Raw genomic sequence first — 21,842 nt, forward strand, 5'->3', positions numbered from 1 at the left:
TTTAGGTATACTGTACTGTATATATAATTATACACGTAGGTATATATACATATGTGTAGGCTTGTATTTATGCATTATATAAATTCCTGTGACATGTTTAAATGTTTTTATCTAACTAAATGTTGTCATTATTGTTTATTCCTTTTACTCAGAATAGAAAAGACCCTTCTTTGGACAGAAGCAGGGAAGATTGTGGCATTTCCTCGGGTTGTTCTGGATAGGAACAGTGTGCTAAGGGACTAAACAAGAGGAATAGTATTCTGCCTACAGAATGGCTCTGAATTTTCAACTATGTCAGTTTCTGTAAATCTGAATATAGGCATATTCATGACTTGGAACAGAAAGTCACCAATATTTAACTTCCACTTACAGGTCTTCTGACTGATTTGGCTGGCATTTTCATCAATATTAGTTGCTTATGAACCCTTACATCTCTCATTTTATGATTGGAGGAGACACTTATCAAATTTAGAGGATCCAAGGAATATAGGAAATTCCTAATAGCACCTTTGTGGCTTAGGAGGATTCATTTTGAGTTCTATTGCCTCTTTAGTGCATTTCCCTAGAACTCATTCATAAGAAAGTTCATCTAAAACTTCCACATGCTAAAGTTTTCTAAGCTTCCACATGATTCCAATGTTCATGTTGACACCATAACCATCTTGTGGTAGAGTGAGGTTTGTCTGGTGTGGACTGAGGATCTATCCTCAAGTTTGCAAGAAGTTCAACTACTGTACTAATGTTTTTAGAGGCACTGGTTAGTTTCTCTCTTCTTGAGTTGGGCTGGAGGTATTTCCTGAGCATGCACCTCCATAGGTAACTTCATTGAGTACTTAGTTTCCTAGTTACCCCAAATGCTACGGGCAATCCCCGGTTAATGGTGGGCTTGGTTAATAGCGATCCGGTTTGATGGGGCTTGTCTAGTGATGAAAATCGGCAATTTTCGGCGCTGAAAATCGCCGATTTCCACTTATGGCACTGATAATTGGGTATTGGTGCCGATACATACCTAACAGAGGCGCCGATAACCGAAACTCAGCGCTTTTCGGCGCCAATAATCCCTGAAAATCGCCGAAAATTGCCGATTTTCTGTTAGCAGCGATTTTCGGTTATCATCACACCCTCAGAAACGGAACCCTGCCGATAATTGGGGACTGCCTGTATTAGAGATTTTAGGTCTTTGTCTTCCTATGTTATAGGTAACGCTATACTAGACATTGCTTACAACCTGGACCACAGAGGGTCTTTAGGTCGGGTGTAATTAAGGTACCTGGTACACTATTACTCTTTTTGGGAACCTTGATGGATTTAGTTTTTGCCTCCAAGGCTGTTTGAGTCTTTAGTAAAAGCCTATTGAAGCAATTTAACCATCTCTTGGTAGCCCAAGGACCTGTGATATGGTAAGAGAATTACAAGTGTTGTGGAATGCTGGCTTTTGCATTGAAGATACTAGCCTTTTGGTCCTAACCTACCTAAGTTGAGAGCAAAATATCTATTTTGAGGCTTTTCTCTTCTCAGGGTGGTTAAATGCAGACTGGACCTTATTTAAAGGTAATGAGTTTGACACTTTTATGCCATATAGGGCAATTAGAGCATACTCAAATAGAGTAAGCCTGTTAGAGATGATATCAACCATTTTATGTTCATGGAGGAGTGAACACTAATGTAAATGTTCTTCCCCTTTTTCCATTATTTGATCAAATTAACACAATTAACCTCATCCTGAGCTATTACCTTACTGGAGGTAATTATACATTATTAAAATTTTAGTGGATGTACTCTGTCACTGAGATAAGTAACAGCAATGGAATTTGCTTAACATCCAGAGGTTGGCTGTACACAGTGGGCTGTGGGCAGTCCCTGTTATGGATCTGTTAGAGACTAAGGGGAGTCGTCTTTTTGCTGAGTTTTTGTTGACCAGTGCAAGGTCCTCAAGCTTGGGCAGGGACACTAAGCTGTTTCCTGGTTAGGTCTAGACTGTAATACCTTTCCTACTCTTGCTAGGTTTCAGAAAGGCATCAGTGTATTAGGGCAACTTTGTGAGTTGTATCTTGGCATTGATTACCCCAGGTGACCAGGGCAGGATGGGTTTCCAGTTTCTTTCGGTGGTGACGCAAGCAATCGAGAGATGAAAGGTTTCATCACAATCCTACAAGCTACAGATGACTGTGTGGATGGCCCATGGTTCTGGTGAGCTCAAGGGGAGATCTCCCAGTAATGCCATTAGCAGTGCTGGGAGAGAATCTATTAATCAATTCTGCCAACACCAGTGGTCAGGGTGTAAGTCATGGTCCCAAATTAAGGGTTTTTTCCAGCACCGATACCTCGATAAACAACATGGTTAGGTTTCTTTTGTTTCTGAAGCAGGAGGAAACTTCTTGGTTGAAGCCTTTAAGGATAAAGAGCCATGTTGACTTTGGCCGTAGGCTTGTCTGATGACAAAGACATCTTTTTTTAAGGTGTTAAAGTGGAGTTTCCCAGGTCTTTGCTACATACTTTACCTTGGAATTTGTATGCGGTTCCTCAGTTCGTTATTTTGTCGACCTTTGAACCTTTTAGAACTAGCTCCCTGTTAAAAGTTTCTATGAAAACTTCACAGTAGCCTAAGACACAACTAAAGAGTGAGAGAGCCACAATCTTAGTCAGATAAGGTAGGCTTTGCTAAAGACAAGGCAATTATCTTTGCCTTGTTTTGGGCTAAGTACAGTTTTGGGCTAGGCCCTTACCTACAACGATATCTTTTCCTAGCCTGGAGTCACTAGGGCTTGAGGAACTTGAACCCTTTGGGGGTCCAGTACTGTCCGTAAGGATTGTTGGAATTGCACTAAAATGATTAAACCTGATGTAAAGGTTTTGTGTTTAGTGACTTGGAAACCGAGGTTTCCAAAGAGTAGGAATGTAATGTCCTTTTCATTAGGTCTTTGGTTAAGGACTTTTTCATGCTAATTTCTATCCTTAATGGAAGGTAAGCCACTGGACATATGAGCAATGGCTACAACTTTTAAATTTGGAAAAAATTTATCTTTGGATAAGATATTGAAGTCACTCAATGGCTTGGTAATCTTGTATTTGCTTTGGTTTATCTTCATGGTGCGGAGATTAAATACAATTATTGCAGAGTATAAACTCCTCTGGTTTGTGCGGGGGATATTTTGTCCTGAATCGATAGGTAGCCTTTTTTGATCTACTGCTTTTAAAACCTGGTTGTGGTTTTTGGGAAGCTTGGAGGTACTCAGTGTTGTGTATTAGAAGTATACCTTTTTGTACATACATGCTTGTTAGTTATTCATCATTGGCTCTGCAGGGTTTTGGCACTGACTGTCAGTCATTGGTGGCGCTGGGGTTTTGGATGTGACTTACAGGGCCACCTTCTGCTTCATTATGTGATGTGTGTTTTGGAGTGCTGGCCACTCAGACTCATGTAAACAGATGGGTTTGTGTTAAAAGATAATTTTGTTGTTTTTGTAAGAAAATTCAGTTAGCATTCATATGATTATTGTGATATTCCTTTCTTATTGATAGGACAGTTTTTCGTTGTCATTGAACAAAAGATTCAGCTGGAATGGTGGTTTTATGGGACTTCTGGAGTGGATTCTCTTCAAAGATCATAGCCAAAGGTAAGTGGCTAACCTCTTCATGTTTTCACTTTTAGTGTTAATTAGTTGCTGGATCTTTTTTATGCAGTGGGTGTGCACTTTTAAGGGAAGTTATAAATTTATAATTATTATATGGTGAATTTCAGTTTCTGATTGGAGAGGGTGAAGATAAAAAAAACCCAATTTTTACTTTCAACATGGAATCTGTTCAACATTTCCACTGACACTGCTCTCCTCTGCTTGTTATGTGAATAATATTCTTGCTATTGGTTTGGGGGACTTTCAACTGCATACTACTTCTATTTAAGGTTGTTGTACACCTTGGGACTGACAAGTCCCAAAATTCTGTGTGTAAGTTGTTTGATTAATAATTCATGATATTTATAGTATTTTGAGATTCATGGCTTTTTTTTTTTTTAGAAATTATTACAAATAAAGGTTTTGAGATCTGATTAATTGAGGCCACTTGCACATGGAAACGGATGTGAATATGAGCAGTTAGGCAGAAAATAATTGGTACAGATATAGCAGTTACAAGCACCAGTTAGAAGATAAAGCATGTTGAGTGAGTGGTAAAGTCCCAGCTGCTCACCTGGCCAATTTCTCACTTTCTGTTTGGTTGCTGTGAAGTTTAACACCTTGTTGCTCTGAAGGTTGCTAAGACTGGCTTTCACTCTGGGTAGTATTTTGTTGATTGTTGTTTGGTTGCACAAATATTTTTTGTATATCCGTTCTTGTTTCTGTGATTGTGACATAAACTAGGTCAGACCAATAAGCAGCTGTTCCAGAAGTGTATGTGTATGTGGCTGGTTCCTTTACCCCTGTGATATAGATTGGTATGTATTAACTTAATTAATTCTCAGATTAACATAAGTCACTCGTTATAATTAAATTCTTAGAGAGTTTAAATAGCTTGTCTAATCCTTCGGGCCAGCCCTAGGAGAGTTGATATTAGCTCAGTGGTCTGGTTAAACTAACGTTAAAAAAAAAAAAAACTTAGTGCCTTATGCAGGAGCTGGGATTGTTCCAAGGAGCCTCTTTGGCAGGGGTTCCAAGAGTACTTGGCTTTCCGGTGACTTCAGTTTAGTTCCAAATGGGAGAGGAGCAAGAAAGTTCTATCCAAATGGGAGAGGAGCAAGAACGTTCTATCCACATAGGAGAGGAGCAAGAATCTTTCTAATGCTTCATTAGGACTAGTAGTCTCCCTTCACTCTCTTTGCTGGAGGGTCTGGGGAGAGACCACTGTGATTGGCCATTTTTCCTTCCTCCCTCTTCTCTTGCAATGTTCTCGCTTTGTCAGTAAGCTTACCTCACTTACTCATCAAGCAGTTCTGTGGTATCACTGCCCCTACCCTGCTGTGCTGAATTTCTGGAGCTTCCTTTGGACCTCCAGAGTTGATGAAGGCTCTCTGACTGTTCTTTGTGATGAAAGGATGGTGGTCTGCTGTCTCATTACTTTTGTGGTTGGCTTTGGCCATTGTCTACAATTCTTGTACCGCCCCCACTGGTGGGTGGTGTACTGGTGCTGATGTTGCTGCTGTCATCTTACAGGTATCTTTTTTGGGGGGAGGGATGAGACATTGTATACTGTTGTGATGCCTGTGTCCTCCCAGAACCTCATGTTGGCTATGTCCTGTGCTGTAGAGGAGTGATTCAGTGACAGGGGAAGCCATTGCAAGGCTGGGGAATGCTATCATGTTGCTTCTGTCTCCTCCACTTTTTCCTTGAACCAATCATCTTCCTCCTCTTTTGCCTCCTCAACTTCTTCCAACTCTTCTTGATTTGAAGTCCTATAGGACTTCATGCAGCTGCCAGTCTTCCCAGAACAGGGTCAACATAAATCACTCCTGTTCTCTGGACCAGTTGTTTGGAAATGTTTCTCCCATTTCCTCCTCCCCCTCCTGCTGTTGCTGCTCCTCATTCATCGTGTATGGAGAAGTAGTCCCATAAGAATGCCTTTCACTTGAAGTATATGAAGATTGTGTATCTCCCGAGTGTCTTGTCTTCCCACCAATTCTTCCCAGGAGAATCAGACTGCCCTGGACATTCCTCCTACTGATCATGCTTCTTGAGAGGTACTTTCACTGGAAGGCTGTAAAGATTGTGTATCTCTTGTGTGTTTTGTCTTCCCACCCATTCTTCCCAGTAGTGTCGGACTGCCCTGGACTCTTTCCCTGCTGATCATGCTTCTTGCGAGGTACAACTGAGAGAGTCAGTGCTGCCTGTAGATCCCATACTTTCATGTTCACCAGGACCTGCCTCTGGGAACCAAGGGTTTACATGACAGGTCTCTATTACATGACACTTCCAAATATCATGGAGACTGTTATGCTTAAGATTGTTCTGTCAAACAGAATGGGACTTTCTTCTAGCTCTCTTTATGCTGTGTACATGCACAACTGCACTCATGCTTGCTCCCTGGAGCTTAATACTAGCTGGTCATAAGGAAATGCCTGAGTCAGGAGGCAGTGGTTAAAATCATTTGTGATATGTTCTGAAGCCTGTAGTATGTGATTCTGCACATGATCCTTGTAGATCTGAACATTTTCTATTCTGATTCACAGGATGGGTTGGCATATTGCTTTCCTCTCCCATGGAAGAGGAAACTGTAACTAACGGATGTGAGAGTCCTTCTACAGAACCCATGCAGGCAGATAGTCAAGTAGCCAAAAATTTGACCCGGAAATGGTAATTACTGTAAACTTTTTTTACAGAAATATGTTCTTTTGGGTTAAAAGAGTAAAATTAGCTTGGTTGCTAAGTGAGCAACCTTGAGCATTTTTTAGAATTCAAGATGGCTGCTACGGCCATATTGGATTTTCACAATTAGTATATTTTTTACCTTGACTGTGCACAGACTCGTGTAATATCTCATTTTAAGGGTTTTGGAGTGTGGAGAACAATATTTAGTTATTATTTGTGAGCTTTGATGATAAAATAATCAAAAAAATCAAAATATCAAATAAAAACTTTAATTGTAACAAAATCAGATCTTCCAATAAAGTGAAGTTTACCCTGTCTGAGTTTTTTCATAGATAAAGTGTACACTAAACAAACCTCTTAATGAGTTTTTTCATGCATAAAGTGTACACTAAAAAAAACCCTTAATAAAATAACACATCTAATCAGATGATGAAGTGTTTAAGCAAGCATTTGATCATCAAGTTTATACCAAAAAGTGCTATTGTGCACTTTCAGTAACACCAGGCAAGGTGCGACAGCATCAACTGATCACTAGTTGCCTTCAATAAGTTGAGTGTTTACTATGGCATCGTGAACACATATAGTTTAGCAAATAAATTCTAACGTTGTGAATAATGAACATGTGATAGTATGCATGATTACAACACATCAACATCAAGTTCGTAATGATGATCATCATCAAAGTTTCCTTCGTCGAATTGTCCATTTCCCTGCTTGCTGATGAAGTGACTATGGCATGCATCTCCTCCCTCACACTTACAATAGTTTGTGCAGGAAAGACCTGCACTGTGGCAGTTGCATCATGTACTACTGTATGCCTTGCCCTGTGCTACACAACTACAACTCACTATGTCCAAAAGTCCTTGAGGAGCAACAGGTGCAGTTGAGACTGCTGGTGTGACTGCGGAACCTTCAATGTTCCAGCCAAACTTCACAGTGGTTTGAGTTTCTTGTGATGGGCTCGAAGGACATGCAGCATCAGGTTTGCATCAGTTGGTGGCAGTTTCTTTAATGCTGGAGGCATCTTTTGCCTCGTAAACAAGCGTACACGTGCTTCATTCATTGTTGAGCATCTTGTCTGTCCATACAGTGCCAGGAAGAAACTGTTTCCTGTTGCTTTGAGCTCAGTACTGGTTGCACCAGGTTGTCCCAGTACACCATCAAGACCAGGTAAATCGAGTTCCAGGAGCTTAAGTGCTGAGATTTTACCTTTCCCGAAGGGGTAGGACACTGTGTCGCAGCCCGACATGGCATGTACTCCAAGAAGCTGGCTGCACTTTCTGGGTCCTAACTTCTGAATAGTTTCATTGATATCCAAGACATCCTCATTCCATCTTTCCATTTGAATCTTGGCAGTGATCTGTTTTTTTGATGTCCAGTACACCAGCAGAATGAAGACATCCGTGTCATTGCTGAGGATTCGGATGGTCTGTGCATCATCTGCCACAGCCTTGAGCCTGTAGCTGCAGAGAGTAACATCTGCCTCAGCATGAGTGACAATACAGTCCATCTTGTTGACAAACTGGATGTTGTTTGGAAGGGTGTAACCACACAGGATGTTGTTGAGCTGTTATGAGCATTGTGAAGAATTGCTTCTCGACAGGGAAGTGGAGTGTTGGGAGTTAGCCTGATTTCTTTGGACCTTCCTCTTCTTGCACGTTCATGGTCTTTAGAACATGGAACTCCTTGATCATACTGGTCAAACACAACCATTTTCTTGGATTCAGGAGGGTACTGAGCAAGGCAAGCACCGAAGCTTTCAGCCAGGTCACGAGCAGTTCCAGCGACGGGCCAGACTACATGGAACAAATGCTGACCTGCATCCACTAGAACCACATCTGGTGCAGATAGTTGTGGCAAAGACTCCTAAATATTTTACAAGTACACCCTTGTTTCCTTTTCTAAGGCAGCCATACTCATCAACTAAGGCTGGAGGAACTGGACTAAGCTCAAACTGTAAGATGTCCGCAACCTCAATGTTACGTTGCTGTCCCACAACCAACGGCTGAACAGTGTTTCCAGATCATATATGGTCTTTCCCTTAACAGTGACTGATTTCTTCAGTACCTCCATTGTTTTAACCCGCTTCTTTATGGGCTTGTGAAAGTCACTGCTTAGTGAAGCAGAGAGCTGTTCACTCTGTTCCCTCCCAATGGCAAGGCCATCTTGCACATTCACTGTGTCAGGAGCCACTAGTCCATTGCAGATGTTGTATGGGTGCATTTATCCAGTGCAGCAGAGATTTTTCCTGTCATCTTCATCCAGTTTTCTTCTTACCTCACTTTCCTCCTTGTGTTTCTTTGTCGATTCTCTGTCCTTTTCACCACATGGGTTTTCCTTATCACCTGTCTCACTACTGTGTATATATCTTCCATAGCGATGTCAAGATGGGCACACACACTGAAACTGTTAATCCATGCAGTCACTTGCTCAGGGCTTGTAAATATGCCCTTCATGCCTCCTGCACCCTTCCCTCTCTTGATGTATGTCTGCTTGCCAAATTGATCTGCTGGTACAGCTGTTCCACCATCTGTGTGTCGACAGACATGTGTTCCTGCCATTAAGTCTGCTTTGGCATCTTTGCTAAGGTTCTCCACCTGTCGTGTATACCAACTGAGGTAGCGGAAATAGTTGTAGTGACTGGCTGCAGTAAAATATGGCAACATTTTCTTCAGGCAGTATTGCTGGAGGAGGAGGAGGTCACCATTTCACTCTGCACAAAGGAACATTAGTGCCAGGAGTGTAGGTTTAATGAGGCAGTCGACCCATAGCCTCCCAGTTGGGTGTTCTCTAGCAGTTTCCAGGTAGTCAGACAGCTCCTGGTATGTCTTTGGAACATCCACAAAGAAGCTTTTCAGCAGGACATTTGGCCATACCTTCCCACTGATGATACTGCTAATACTGCCAAATGCTGCACTGATGAGAACTTCCAGGCCAGATGCCTTCATTAGCGTCCCGATACAACCCAAAAAACTCATGAGAGTGTGCATCATCCCTGGGTGAAGTATGAGATTACTCCACCGCTCAGGATCACTCCACTGGATTAAACACATTGACTGGTAGAGTTGCATGTCAACCGTCACATGAATGTACTGCATGCCAAAAGTAGTGAGACACTTTTGCAGATGCACAAGTGTAGTTAGAACAGTGTCTGGATGAGCAGGCAGCGAGTCAATCATTGGACCAAATACAACCAGTGTCTTTAGCTTTTGGACAGAGCTCCCTTCAAGTCGATCTTGTTGAGCATTGAATCCTGCCCACTCGATTGGCTTATTACTACAATGAATTTGTGAAAGCCATGCTGCATCTCATTCTTGACTGAATGTAACTGCTGCTGACTGAAGCTGTAACTCATCTGCAGGCAGATTCTTTGAAAGAAGGTGAGGTGGATTCACCTTGGAAGGACCGGTATAGTGTTCTGTCTGTATAGCCTGTTTTGTTAGCTTCATTCTTTCTGAGATGTGGGATTGTAAGCTGCATCACACCAATATTTTCAGTCTCAGTGATGCTGGCAGGGTGTTGTGTGAACTCCATGACCATAGCATGTGTGGTCTTCATTCCATTTGGGCTTGCAATGTATAAGTCATAGTTGTGCCCAGCTGAAGATTGGACCAATGTCTGCACTTAGGCCAGCTTTCTTGTGGTAATCTGCTTGGTTGTCTGATACAAACTTGGCCACTGACTTGCGGAAACGCAGTACTTCATCATAGGTGCATGTGATCCCATGCTCATTAAGAGTCTTGATGAGCTCAGAACTTCCATGTTTGTGGTGTAGTTTCACAGCCAACCCAAGAGTGGTCTGATTTCTGTTGGCACCACCAATGTGCTGCTGAATGCATTGGGCCAAAGTTAATGATTGCTTCGTTATGAAGCCATCTGAAACAAGGCTGGAAACTAGTTTAAGAAGAGTTTCGCTGGTACTTTGAACTAATTCTGATACACATAGTCACCGAGATTGTAATCACCAGGCCTTGGCATTGCCATGACCTCGAACATAATCTTTCTAACCAGTTTATCCACCTCATCATCATCTCCTTGGTTATGACATACCTTCACAAGTTTGATTACCTTTCCAAGGCTGGTCTCAAATCCAAGTACACTGTCACAACCCTCAATGTGCAAAACAAGTAGTTCCCTGCCAAAAGTGCTTTGACATTGGACACAAATTGTTTCTTTGACATATTTCCTGAGGCAGCAGTGTACATCGAGTACAAATCTGATGTGGTCGATGTCTGTTACATAATGAGCCATTTCCTAGAGGACAGATTTCATTGCTTCTTCCATAGGCATTGTGGTAAAAGGAGTTTTTTTAGGAACAGCACGGAAACGATCGTAGCAATGCATATGGTATTGTGCATCAGCAGCGTATAGGTCAATAACCCCACTAATTATAATTGCTACCTCCTGGGCCCACTGGTCCTGTCTCTCATCACAGATGTTTTCTATCTGCTGCTTAAAAGAAATACCACTACCTCTATCTACAGTTGTGCACTGTCTAACTGGTACCCATCTACCAGGATTTTTTTGGGTCCTTTGGCAAGCACTCTTTCCCGCAGAAGAGACAGACTCACTTGAATTGAAAGTCACCACAATGTGACTTCAGCATCCGCTTGGAAGTACCAGTGTGAGGCAGTGCCCCTTTTCTTTTCTTCTGTTCAGCATTTTTGCTTTTGGAATTGTAAGAACAGTAGCAAGACTTGTGAGCTAATATCTCAATGTGAAAGAGATATGAACAGTTCATCACGTTTTGTTTTGCTTGTAGAAATAATCTTCTGTACAGCCACTGATTTAAAGGTCTGTAATTTCCCTTTTCCACTGCAAGGACTAAAAAGACACTTGTCATCTGCTGCTGCCATGGTAGTTCATAGTCTTGTCTGGAAGTTCTCTAGGTTTGTTTCTTGAATGCAGAGCTCTAAAACAAGAAAGCATAAATTAATATGTGGTCAGCGTGGGCATTATAATATTTTTTTTATTTTTTAGAAATCAAACCTGGCATATGACCTACATTTTCACTGTTAATCCTCAAACTGATTGTAAAAATGGATTCCCCGCCCTCAAAAACTCCCAAAAAGTGGTATTACATGACAATGTAAGTAAAAAATAATGAAAATTGAAAAATACTGAAAATTCAAAATGGTGGCGACTGCCATCTTGAATTCTGAAAAATGATCAATGTTGCATAAATAGCAACCAAGCTCATTTTGCTTTGTGGGGCTTGTACAACATATTCCTGCAAAAAAAGTTTACAGTAATTACCATTTCCGGGTCTTGTACAGGGCATATAGGACTGGCAACTAGACTAAGAGTTAGAGAGGCACTTTTGAAAGATTATTATTTCAATCCACTTGTTATGGATGCCTGGGATCAAGTGAACAGTGCTCTGCACTATGGAAGATATTCTTGGGCTCCACCTGATCTAACAAGCTGCTTCCCCTACCCTTCTGACATGCCAGTGGAAGTTGTGTGTGCTGAAGGGCAGCTATGAGGCTACTCTCCTTTAGGTTGACTCATCAGTCTTCAGGCTGATGAACATCATCCCCATGGAGCAAAAGTACTCTTTCTCTACAGCAAGAATCAGAAACCATGAAGTCAGGCAGCCATGGCTGCCTTCAAGGCAAAATCATGACATGACCTCTGGTCGAACACGCTCTCTGAGTTCACCATTGCTGGAGTGTTTTTTCAAAAACCTGGTGAGGTATCAGGAGGAAAGGCACTGACTCGCCTCTCTCACCCATCAGTGATCCTGTGGGCAAACTTTGTCTTAACAACCTATGACTCACTTTGTAACCTATCCTAAAAAAAAGTTTGGCTAAAACCACCCATAGTTTGAGGAGTGGATTTGTGTTAAAATTTCCTTTGTGATGCAAAGAGCAAGGATGACTTGTTTGCAGAGAAAATGTATTCTGATGGCTGGAACTATGATCTACTGTGCAGTCTCCTTCAAGTCCTCCAGGACCTTAAAGGGATCTGTAGCCAACCCTTATGGGGCAACTACTGCAGCATTGGGTTGTGAGGAGGCACAATTCTCCTCAAAACATTGACAGGGAATTCAACCTTTTCCTTACGAAGGGGCCCAGAGTCCTCTCAGGTTTATCAACTGTCACTTTGAGGTTTTGCCCTTAGGGAGACTAAGAAAAAGATAGGATATGAATGCTGAGGTAGGCATCCCCACATTCCTGTGTGCCACAAGTAGTGGGATGTTTGGCATGCCAGTGAGCAATGTAGTATCAACAAAAGACAGAGACCTGGGTATTCTATGTCCTTTCAGGTGAGTTACAAGCTACCATTCAAGGACTGTTACCCTCCTTGCTCTAGTATGCTGATTTATTTTTGGCCTCTCTTCTAGGATTGCCCAAAGCTCTTACCCTGTCTATAGAGGTGAGGGTAATGCTGGAGAAAGCCATCCTGAAAGATGCAGACAACCAGTCCCCTGGTTTTTACAGCTGACACTTTGGGTGGAAAAGTCGACAGAAGGCTGACAGTCAGTCATCAACCTCTCTCCTTTGAACAAGTTTTATTTGGGATGAATCTTACTTAGTGTTAAACTTAGCTTACATCTCCACGCCAATAGGCGAGCCGGCATTCAAACAAAAGATTGAATGGATGCCTGGATGACTCTAGTTCACCTCTTCTCCATCAGGTGTGTTTTGAATGTTTAAGCTCTTCTCAGAATTCTCCTTGCTGCCATTGAGTATAGGTTGTTGGTATTTCATGGCTTTTTGCTGCTATCATGGTGCTGTACATTTATTGTTCCAAGGATGCCTTCATTGGAATCAAGGCGAAGAACGTCAGGTTCTGTAGGAATAATTACTGTGTTAGCCGGATGTTGGTTTTTGAGGAGATACACACTATTTATGCAGGCTGCAGTGATTTTAAGTGTGATCTTCAGAATAGATGTGAGGAAGTAGGGATTTTCAAAGGACTTTCTGCTTAAGTTCGTTAGTATAGGAAGAGATTGGGAAGCATTTAGTTAGATTGGGTTATCAACCTGTCATTTCTCTCCCTTCTCCAGGTCCGTCTTCTGTAGGTATCCATACTCAGTCTAGGCTTTTCCTTTGCTAATGCTTTAGTTAGTACTGAGGCTTCCTCTTTTGTTCCTCCTCCTGCCCTCCTTTTGGTTCAGGAAAAGCGTATTGAGAATTTAGAACAGGACGTAAACCTTATTTTGGTCAATTCAAGGTTTGTCTGAATTGGTTAGGGAACCTCTCTGAGTCCTTCCATTGTGCTATTATTTTCACATTCCGTCATAAGAGGTAAGGTGTTGGTGCCCTTGCCAGTCTGTAGCCCAAGCCTAGGGCTGCCTTGCAACAATTGGATTCTGAGGAAGAAGTCCACTGCCAGAGAACCGCGTCGGTTCTCAGGGTGATGTGGTTCTGTGCCCTCCATCACCTGCCTCTCCGTTTTTCACGTTCATAGTCTTGTATAATTTGTTAGCGGAAAGATTGTTTTGGTAAACGTTAATTTTCGGTACGTGTGCAACTTCAGCCGTCATCAGCACCTAGTATCAGGTTGATAGTACTGATAGGACTAATTAAATAGGTATAGACAGTGTTATTAGAAATAATGTGTCTGTACCTAGTTTTACATATTCTGATGTTATGTTGACTCAGTCGATTGTTTAACCAATCTCTTCATCATTTACTCATTCAAAATCCTTGTCTGCTAGCTTATTCCTCTTTCTCCATCGAAATGCACTTGCAAACACTGATCAAACTGAAGATCCTCCAATTCAAACTCTTCTTCTGCCAGAGGGCGACAGGAGGAGACAGCTGTCTTCTGGTGACAAGAGGAGACAGCTGTCTCCTAGCAACACCTGGTGACAGGAGACAACAGCAGCTGAGCACTTGTATCGCGTCCACAACTAGATGAAAGGTAGACAGGAAAATGCAGTCGAAGCGACTCAGCAGAGTGAAAGAAAACGAGGCGCCAAAATGAAATGGGAAAGTTCAGAGGCGGGGGAAGAGGAGTTACAACAACCCTCCCACCTGGTCTGAAAGCGGGTTAACAGACTTAAGAGCATTCCTATACAATACATCCTTAGAAAACTATGTAGCTAAAATAGTATCTAGCTTGGAAACAACAGAAGATACTGTAACCATGGTAGATTTGGAAAGAAAAACATTATTAGAGGCAGAAGTAAGATATTTGCTGATAGCCGAAGAAAAGGCATGATATTTGGCTATCAGCAAATATCTTACTTCTGCCTCTATTATGTTTTTCTTTCCAAAAATACCATGGTTACAGTGTCTTCTGTTGTTAAAAAGCTAGATATTATTTTAGCTACATAGTTTTCTAAGGATGTGTTGTATAGGAATGCTTTTAATTCTGTTGATTTGCTTTCGGACCAGGTGGGAGGGTCGTTGTAGCTCCTTTCCCCCCACCTCCAAACTTTCCCATTTTCTTTTGACACCTCGTTTTCTTTCACTCAGCTGAATCGCTTCAATTGCATTTTCCTGTTTGTTTTTCATCGATTCATGGTTGATGCAATTGTATTAAGTTACGGCGCTGTAAAATAATGCAGTTAATGGTGCTGAAAAAGATCAGTAAGATCAAATCCGCTGTAAGTTGGTGATGCATGTATAGCTGAGAATGAGATTAAGGTTAACTTTTCAGAGAACTGTAAGAATTCCATTTAACCTCTGGTTGGGAAGAAAAGGAAACAATTCCCTGCTATGTTGGGACAATTAAAACTTACTTAGATGGGTTAAACCTGAAAGAGGCAGTTATCCTTTTATTTTGTGACTTTAGAACCTAGAACATCTGTGTCAAAGGTTCAGCCTGGAGGAGGCAAAATTAACCTTTTATTTTATGTTTTAGAAATCTAGAATGTCTTTGTCAAAGGTTAAACCTGGAGAAGGCAAAGTTAACTTTTTGTTTTGTGGTTTTAGAAAACCTAGATGTCCTTGTCAAGTGTTAAGCCTGGAAGAGGCAAAGTTAACCTTTTATTTTGTGGTTTTAGAAACCTAGAATATCTTTGTCAAAGGTTAAGCCTGGAGTGGGGAATAGTAATATTTTGTTTTGTGGTTTTAGAAAACCTAAATGTCTTTGTCAAAGGTTAAGCCTGGAAGAGGCAAAGTTAACCTTTTGTTTTATGGCTTTAGAAACCTAGAATGTCTTTCTCAAGAACACAAGGTTCTCTGTGACGTACTATTTGATTGGGCTAGTGCATGAGAACTAGTTCCATACCATTTACCTTTATTGAAGGTAAGTATTCATAATGTGAGAGCTGTCGCTACCTTATTTACTTCAATGACAAGTATTGCATGAAGATGGGATTAATGCGGCGCAGTAGAAGTGCAATTTGATTTTGCCGTTCAGTATTGTAAGTACTGTATGTAGAATCATGTTTGCAACAGTAAAGCCCTTTGTCTGCTACTAGCAGTGGGTAAAGTCTTTTCCTGAACCGAGGAAAGAGCAGTCTTTTAGGCTCTGTTTTAAATATCAGGTTTTAGTATTTTGGGGAGCGTGGAGGTACATATATTGTATAGGAGCATACCTGTATATCGTAAAGATATTTATTTTTAGAGACTGTCATTTTATAGGGCTTTTGGATCATAGCACAGGGGTCCCCTCACGCTGCTTATGTTTCATTCTAGCTGAATTGAAGCAGTTTTCTCTGCAAGGATGCTCTTCGCTGCACACGTATGAGAGCCTTGGCCCCTGAATGAATCCAACTTCTGGCAGCAGTAAGGTCCAGAAAGGATTCCAGATCAGGTAAGAATGTTTTGGGTTTCATGCAAGAAACCTTTAGCTCAAATGCTGAGCGGATTTGGTCTAGCTGTACTACCCACCATCCTCTTCTCGGGAATCAGCTAACTTTAACAGTAGGTAAGATTCATCCCAAATAATATAAATTTTCACAATAAAATTTATTATTTGGATACTTATCTATTGTAAAAGTAGACCCCACCCAGCCCCCTCCACAGCTTAGTGGGCTGTCAAGGAGAATTCTGACAAAAGAATAAACATTCAGAACACACCTGGTGGAGAACAGGTGAACTAGACAGTCATCTTGGCAGCCATTTGATCGTTTGTTTGAATGCCGACTTGTCTATCTGTGTGGAAATGTAAGCTAACTTTAACAGTAGGTAAGTATCCAAATAATAAATTTTATTATGAAAATTTATATGTTCTTCAGACTCTTAAAGAGGGAAACAATACAGTCCATGTTGGATTCCATCAGAGAGAGCAGCTTTTAGCTTTCTGTGGCTGAAGGGTGCATATTTTCAGATACCCATCCATTAGACCTTCTGGAAGTACCTTTGCTTTTGTCTGTAGAGGAACTGTCCACCAATTCAAGGCCCTATGGGTGTTCACATTAGTGTTCACCTTGGTCTCAGCTTGGACCCAGCCACATGGCATATGCACTATCTCAATGATTGGTTGATCTTGGCATCTTTGGTGGTAAAGTTGCTTCAGGACCAAGATCACTTTCTCACCTTTTCATCATGTTATTGGTAGGGTTTGTGATAGATTAGAGGAGTCAAGTCTCACATCCAAACAGACAAAGTACTGTACAGGCAGTCCCCGGTTATCGGCTGGGTTCCATTCCTGACAACGTGACGATAACCAAAAATCACGATAATAACACCAATAATCAGGGATCGGTGCCGATAATCGGGGATCGGCGCCTATAACCAGGGATCAGCGCCGCCAATAACCGAGGATCAGCGCCGATAACCGGAGGTCGGCGCCGATAACCAGGAATCATTGTCGAAAATCCGGTTATCGTCATTGCTAGACAAGCGCCGTAAAACTGGATCGCCGGTAACCAAGGCCGCTGATAACCGGGGACTGCCTGTACCTGGTCAAGCTGATAAACATAGCAGTAGGGAGTCTTTCTGTTGGACTCATATAAGCAGTTCCTATCCTTGCAGAAATAACCAGCTCTTTCTTGGTGCCCTGTTATCCTAATGAGAAGTCTGCTCTGCTCAGGTGGTTCTTCTACCAGTATTCATTGCATGTTGCCTGAAAAAGCACTGGCCAAAGGCTGAGTAGTATCATTATCATCCCCACATCTTAAGGTACCACCAGTCTGTGGAGTCACTCTGCCTTCACTGATGGATATATCCATCAGTTCCTATGAGAGAAGGCTGGGTGGGATTGGCGGAGAGGGACAGGTGGTCATCTGACTTCTTGAGAGCCTTTTTGACTGTTATTTAAGCATCACTGTCACTTAAATATCATTTTGCATATCGCTTTTAAGTGGCTGAGTATTGTTAGGGGGTAGGCCAGGGTAAGCGCTTATGGGGTGAGGGAGCTGACTGGGGAGAGTTGGGCAGGCTTTCATCTGCTTCAAATGTCTCCTGTCATTTTTTCCCTTATTTTATCTTAAAACTACTTTGTTTTTTTGATAGCGTAGTTATTTGTTTCTTCCTCAAGGAGTTACCCTCCTTAGTCTACCAGAGCTCCATGGGTGACCAAACTAATGTCAAAGAATTCTCGTGGCCAGGTATTGTGTCATAGTGATAAACACTGTAACACTTGATGAAGTATATAATGGACTCAAAGATAAGGGGGCACTTACCCAAATCTTTACAGCGAGGCTGTATACCCAGGTTCTTCCATCGTCAATCCCAGCCCGAGAAGAACCCTAAAAGGGTTCAGAGGTCTGGTTAAACAAATCATTTATAACTAACTAACTTCCATCGTCAAAACTTGCTTAAAAGAGGTGATTAATGTGGATGCGCAGTCTGCCAGTGTCAACAACAGACCCGATGCAGAGACCAAAAACCATTACTCTCTTTGGTCAACGAAGTGAAGTTTTTATTACCAGAGCTCCGAAATAATTCAAAATTTTTCTCCAATTTCATTAGCAAGGATCATGGAAACATCAAAAATAGCAAGATAAGTTCTCAGTATTAAGTTCTAGTTAAAATTTTAGTTTTAAACTTTTGGAATTAATAACAATTTGTGTGAAAAGCAGGAACCCAGCGTTTCTTGCCATCCATGGTCGGCGCTTGCTCGTCGTTGATTGTTATTTCATAGAGCGCAAATTGTTTTAAAGAATGTGTCATTCTAACTAAATGTTTTAATCAAAAGAATTGTTCCACAACTTACCATTAACATAGAAAATCCTTTCAGGTTAAACAATGTCTACAATAATCTAGGTAGTAAGTGAGAAGAATTTAGACTAAATTAATAGTGAATCTTGTCTGTAGCCTATAACCTAGGATTATGTATCCTTAAGTGGCCTAGCTTATAACCTAGGATTACGTATCCTTAAGTGGCGTAGCTTAGACCAAGGAACCCAGGATCAGATAATAACAATATTTAGGCAAAATAAATCGATAGCCTAGCTATAAGGCTACATATTAGTAACATTTTTCCTTTTATATAAGCCTGTACACTTAAGCATGATCTAAATAATCCAGGACTAAGCAGTACCTTATATTAAGTGATAACTTTTTGGGAAACATCCACCCATCATTGGACTAAATCATTAGCCTAGACCATGTAAGCTAGGACTAGATGAAATACTGTAGTAATCTGTGCTGGATGAGATGGTATCCTAGCTTTAAGGCTACACACTAAGGTAATTGTGTTTTGTGTAACCCATACCCTTAAGTGTGAATTAGATAATCCGGATTAGGCAGTAGCCTAGATTAGAGTAAGTGATAGCCTAGCTATAAGGTTACACTAATGTGTAAGTTACTGTTTTATATAGTAGATAAAATAGCCTAGGATTGGATATAAACAGACCTGAGTTAGACAAAAATAGTAGCCTAACTATAAGGTTACATATTAGTAAGTTTCTGTCTTCATATAGCCTATACAATTAAGAGTGATCTATAATAATCTGGATTAGGCAGTACCCTATACTAGACTCAAAAAGAACAAATAAGCCTAGGGTTATATATAAACATATCTTAGGCTCAGTAAAATAATCTAGTTTTTTACGACTTGGTAGCATATTTGTGAGGCTACATAAGAGTAGGGTGTTATGTAGCCTATATCCTTAAACATGACATAAACCTAGAACAGGCAGTAGCCTAACCAGATTAAGTAGGAACCCCTTTTTAAGAAATATCCTACCATTAGCCTAAAACAGTGATGGCCGAATATCAGATAAAAGGGTAGTCTCAGCCACATAAAGCAGAAAACCAGATTATAAGAGGATTATTTTCTGTATAGTTTATATCCTTAAGTTTTAATACACCTAGAATGGGCAGTGGCTTAGAATAGGTTAAGGAGAACCCTCTAAGAGATTCTCTATTCTTAGCTTAATGTAGATTATACTAGAAGCATTAACCTAAGTCATATAAAACAGTAGCTTGGGTTAGTTAAACAAATTAGTTCATAGCGGTTAGTGGGAATGGCGTGACAGTTAGAATTAAAATTTCACAGAGCCATTTTAAAAGGACTAACAGTGTATAAGTAATACAGCCATACACAGGTATGAAAGCTAACCCAAACTTTAGTGGGTTTAAGTTAACATAGATATTTAATTACTGTAATTGTATTACAACAACACCTGTAATATGGAAACTATATGAGGAACTACAGAAGTGTCCATCATTAAAAACAATTAGTACTAACTAACTTCTAATAACAACTTGTTTTATATCACTACAGGGCTACCATTATGCAGGCCCTTAGCTCAATTGTTCTGCAGCAAATTGCTCGGTTCGCTTTTTGCCAGTGGGTTCAGCCCACACCACCTGCCATGAGCGTAGTCCTTGTAAAAAACAAGGCAAATTTGCTTGGTTGCCAGATATGTGCAAAATTTGTAGTATGCTCCTGGCAGCAAGTTTTAAAGATGAAACAGTGTGTTTTAAGCTGTCTCGATGGTCCTAGGGTTCGGTAGGGGTGAGGAAGGGGGAGATTATATCTTTCCAGCTGAACTCTGTTAGCAGATAATTGAACCCTCTCTCAGAACAAGATCTATGTTTGGGCCAAAACCCAGTAACATCAGTCCCCAGTACCTCCCAGGCTAACCCCGCGTAGGAAGTAGAGGAATCTTCACATGGGGGTGACATTCTTACTAAGCAATATGAAGTGGACATTGCCACTGAAATGGCCCTTCTGAACCCAGAAGGATCAGGGACACAAATTTCAGCTAGCCATGGGAGAAAACTCCCAGAAGGAATTGTGTTCCCCATGCAGCTACTGTATCGATGCTGAAGAGGATCTTTCCCCCAAAACGGATATTAGGATCCACCTAACTCCGACTGAAATGACTACATTTTTGTAGGGGTATAGTAACTTATCCAAGACTTCTGCCCCTTGGTTAACAGGCAGTGACAGTTCAGTTGTTGATGCTCAGTCAGATTGCACAAGCTCCCCCAAAAGGGATACACAGTTTGTGGCATTTGATCAGTTCAGTAAGGAAATTATGAGTAATATAAAAGATGTCCTTGCCACAGAACGGCAGTATATAAGAGACATGATGCATGATTCTGAAAAGGAAATTAAGAAAATAAAGCCATTCATGTACACTCCAAAGTGTAAAAGTACTGCATCCTGGAACCGAAAAGTGAGAGTAGATACAAATGCTGCCCAAACAAGGTCTAATGGTAGAATTCTGATTGAAAAGAACAAAATGGTCAGTTCGGGATACAAAACTTCAGATCAAAACATAATAGGGGCTCCAATACTCACCCCTGATGATACTGACAATCCTTGACGAGACACCTAAATGTGTATTTTCTCTCCCGACGGTAAGTATCTAATTAATGAGAGAAAAACTATGATCAAAGTTGTACGTGTAGAATTTAGAGACAGGGCAGGCATTCCGTAACACAGAATGACGCCTGGTACCATCTTCACCAGACATGGAGAAACCGCTAGTAGAAACGGTTCTCTTACCTGCACCTATAGCATTAAAAGCTATAGATGACACCCTTTACCAGGTCAACGAAAAATGGATCTCTACTTCCATTTTGAATAAGACCCAAACCGCTCACCAAGTAGCCCCAGCCTTCTGTCCCTTCACTTTCAAAATTATTAATCACGCGAAGGCAAAATGTTCAGAATTTTGTAGTGACTAAAAAACAGAGACAGTGGCAGAATTAAAACCATTTGCCATGGTCATCCCAGTTTCGGGAAATTCCACCAAGGAATGGGCAATGCTACAACTCCCTTTTGAAAAGGAAAAAGCTCCCTTTAAATACTGCTACGTGGCAGTATGGGACCCCTATGAGAAGAATCTCAGAGGGGATAGCCTCAGCAGAATTTCATGCTAGGATCCTCCACCTTAGTATTATAACCTCTACCAACTTGCTGGAAGTTGCCACCAAACGGCTTCCAGAAGATTCCAGAACAATTTTTGCTGTTGTGGCCAAAAGTCTTATGAGAACCCTATGGGAAGCACTCTGCAACTTTTTGGAGTTACACATAAAAGCGCAAATGTAAACATTGGAGGGCTCCAACAAGTTGCTTCCCAATGTAACTTCATTATTACATACTAACCCCCTTCTGTAAGGACCTGTTTGAGGGGTCTGTTGTGGCTAAACTTAACGAGCAAGCCCACCAACAGAAACAAGTCTCTTCCTCAAAGACAGGAAACAGGAAAAAACCAAAACTTCCCTTTATCCAACTCGA

At 41.2% G+C, this 21,842-nt stretch overlaps 1 protein-coding gene across 5 annotated transcripts in view; it reads left to right on the top strand.

The window, feature by feature from the left end:
* LOC136831316 (acid ceramidase-like) overlaps positions 1-21,842 on the top strand; it is a 182,331-nt gene that overhangs the window by 93,230 nt on the left and 67,259 nt on the right. For 4 of the 5 annotated variants that reach the window (XM_067091513.1, XM_067091515.1, XM_067091516.1 and 1 more), the window contains one exon: positions 3,523-3,617. The exons of the other annotated variant lie outside the window; for it this stretch is intronic. In XM_067091513.1, the coding sequence (XP_066947614.1) occupies positions 3,523-3,617 (95 nt within the window). The remainder of the gene's footprint in view (positions 1-3,522; positions 3,618-21,842) is intronic. 5 annotated transcript variants of the gene reach the window in all.

This window comes from Macrobrachium rosenbergii, chromosome 48 (genome assembly GCF_040412425.1).
Source record: "Macrobrachium rosenbergii isolate ZJJX-2024 chromosome 48, ASM4041242v1, whole genome shotgun sequence".
Lineage (NCBI taxonomy): Eukaryota > Metazoa > Arthropoda > Malacostraca > Decapoda > Palaemonidae > Macrobrachium > Macrobrachium rosenbergii.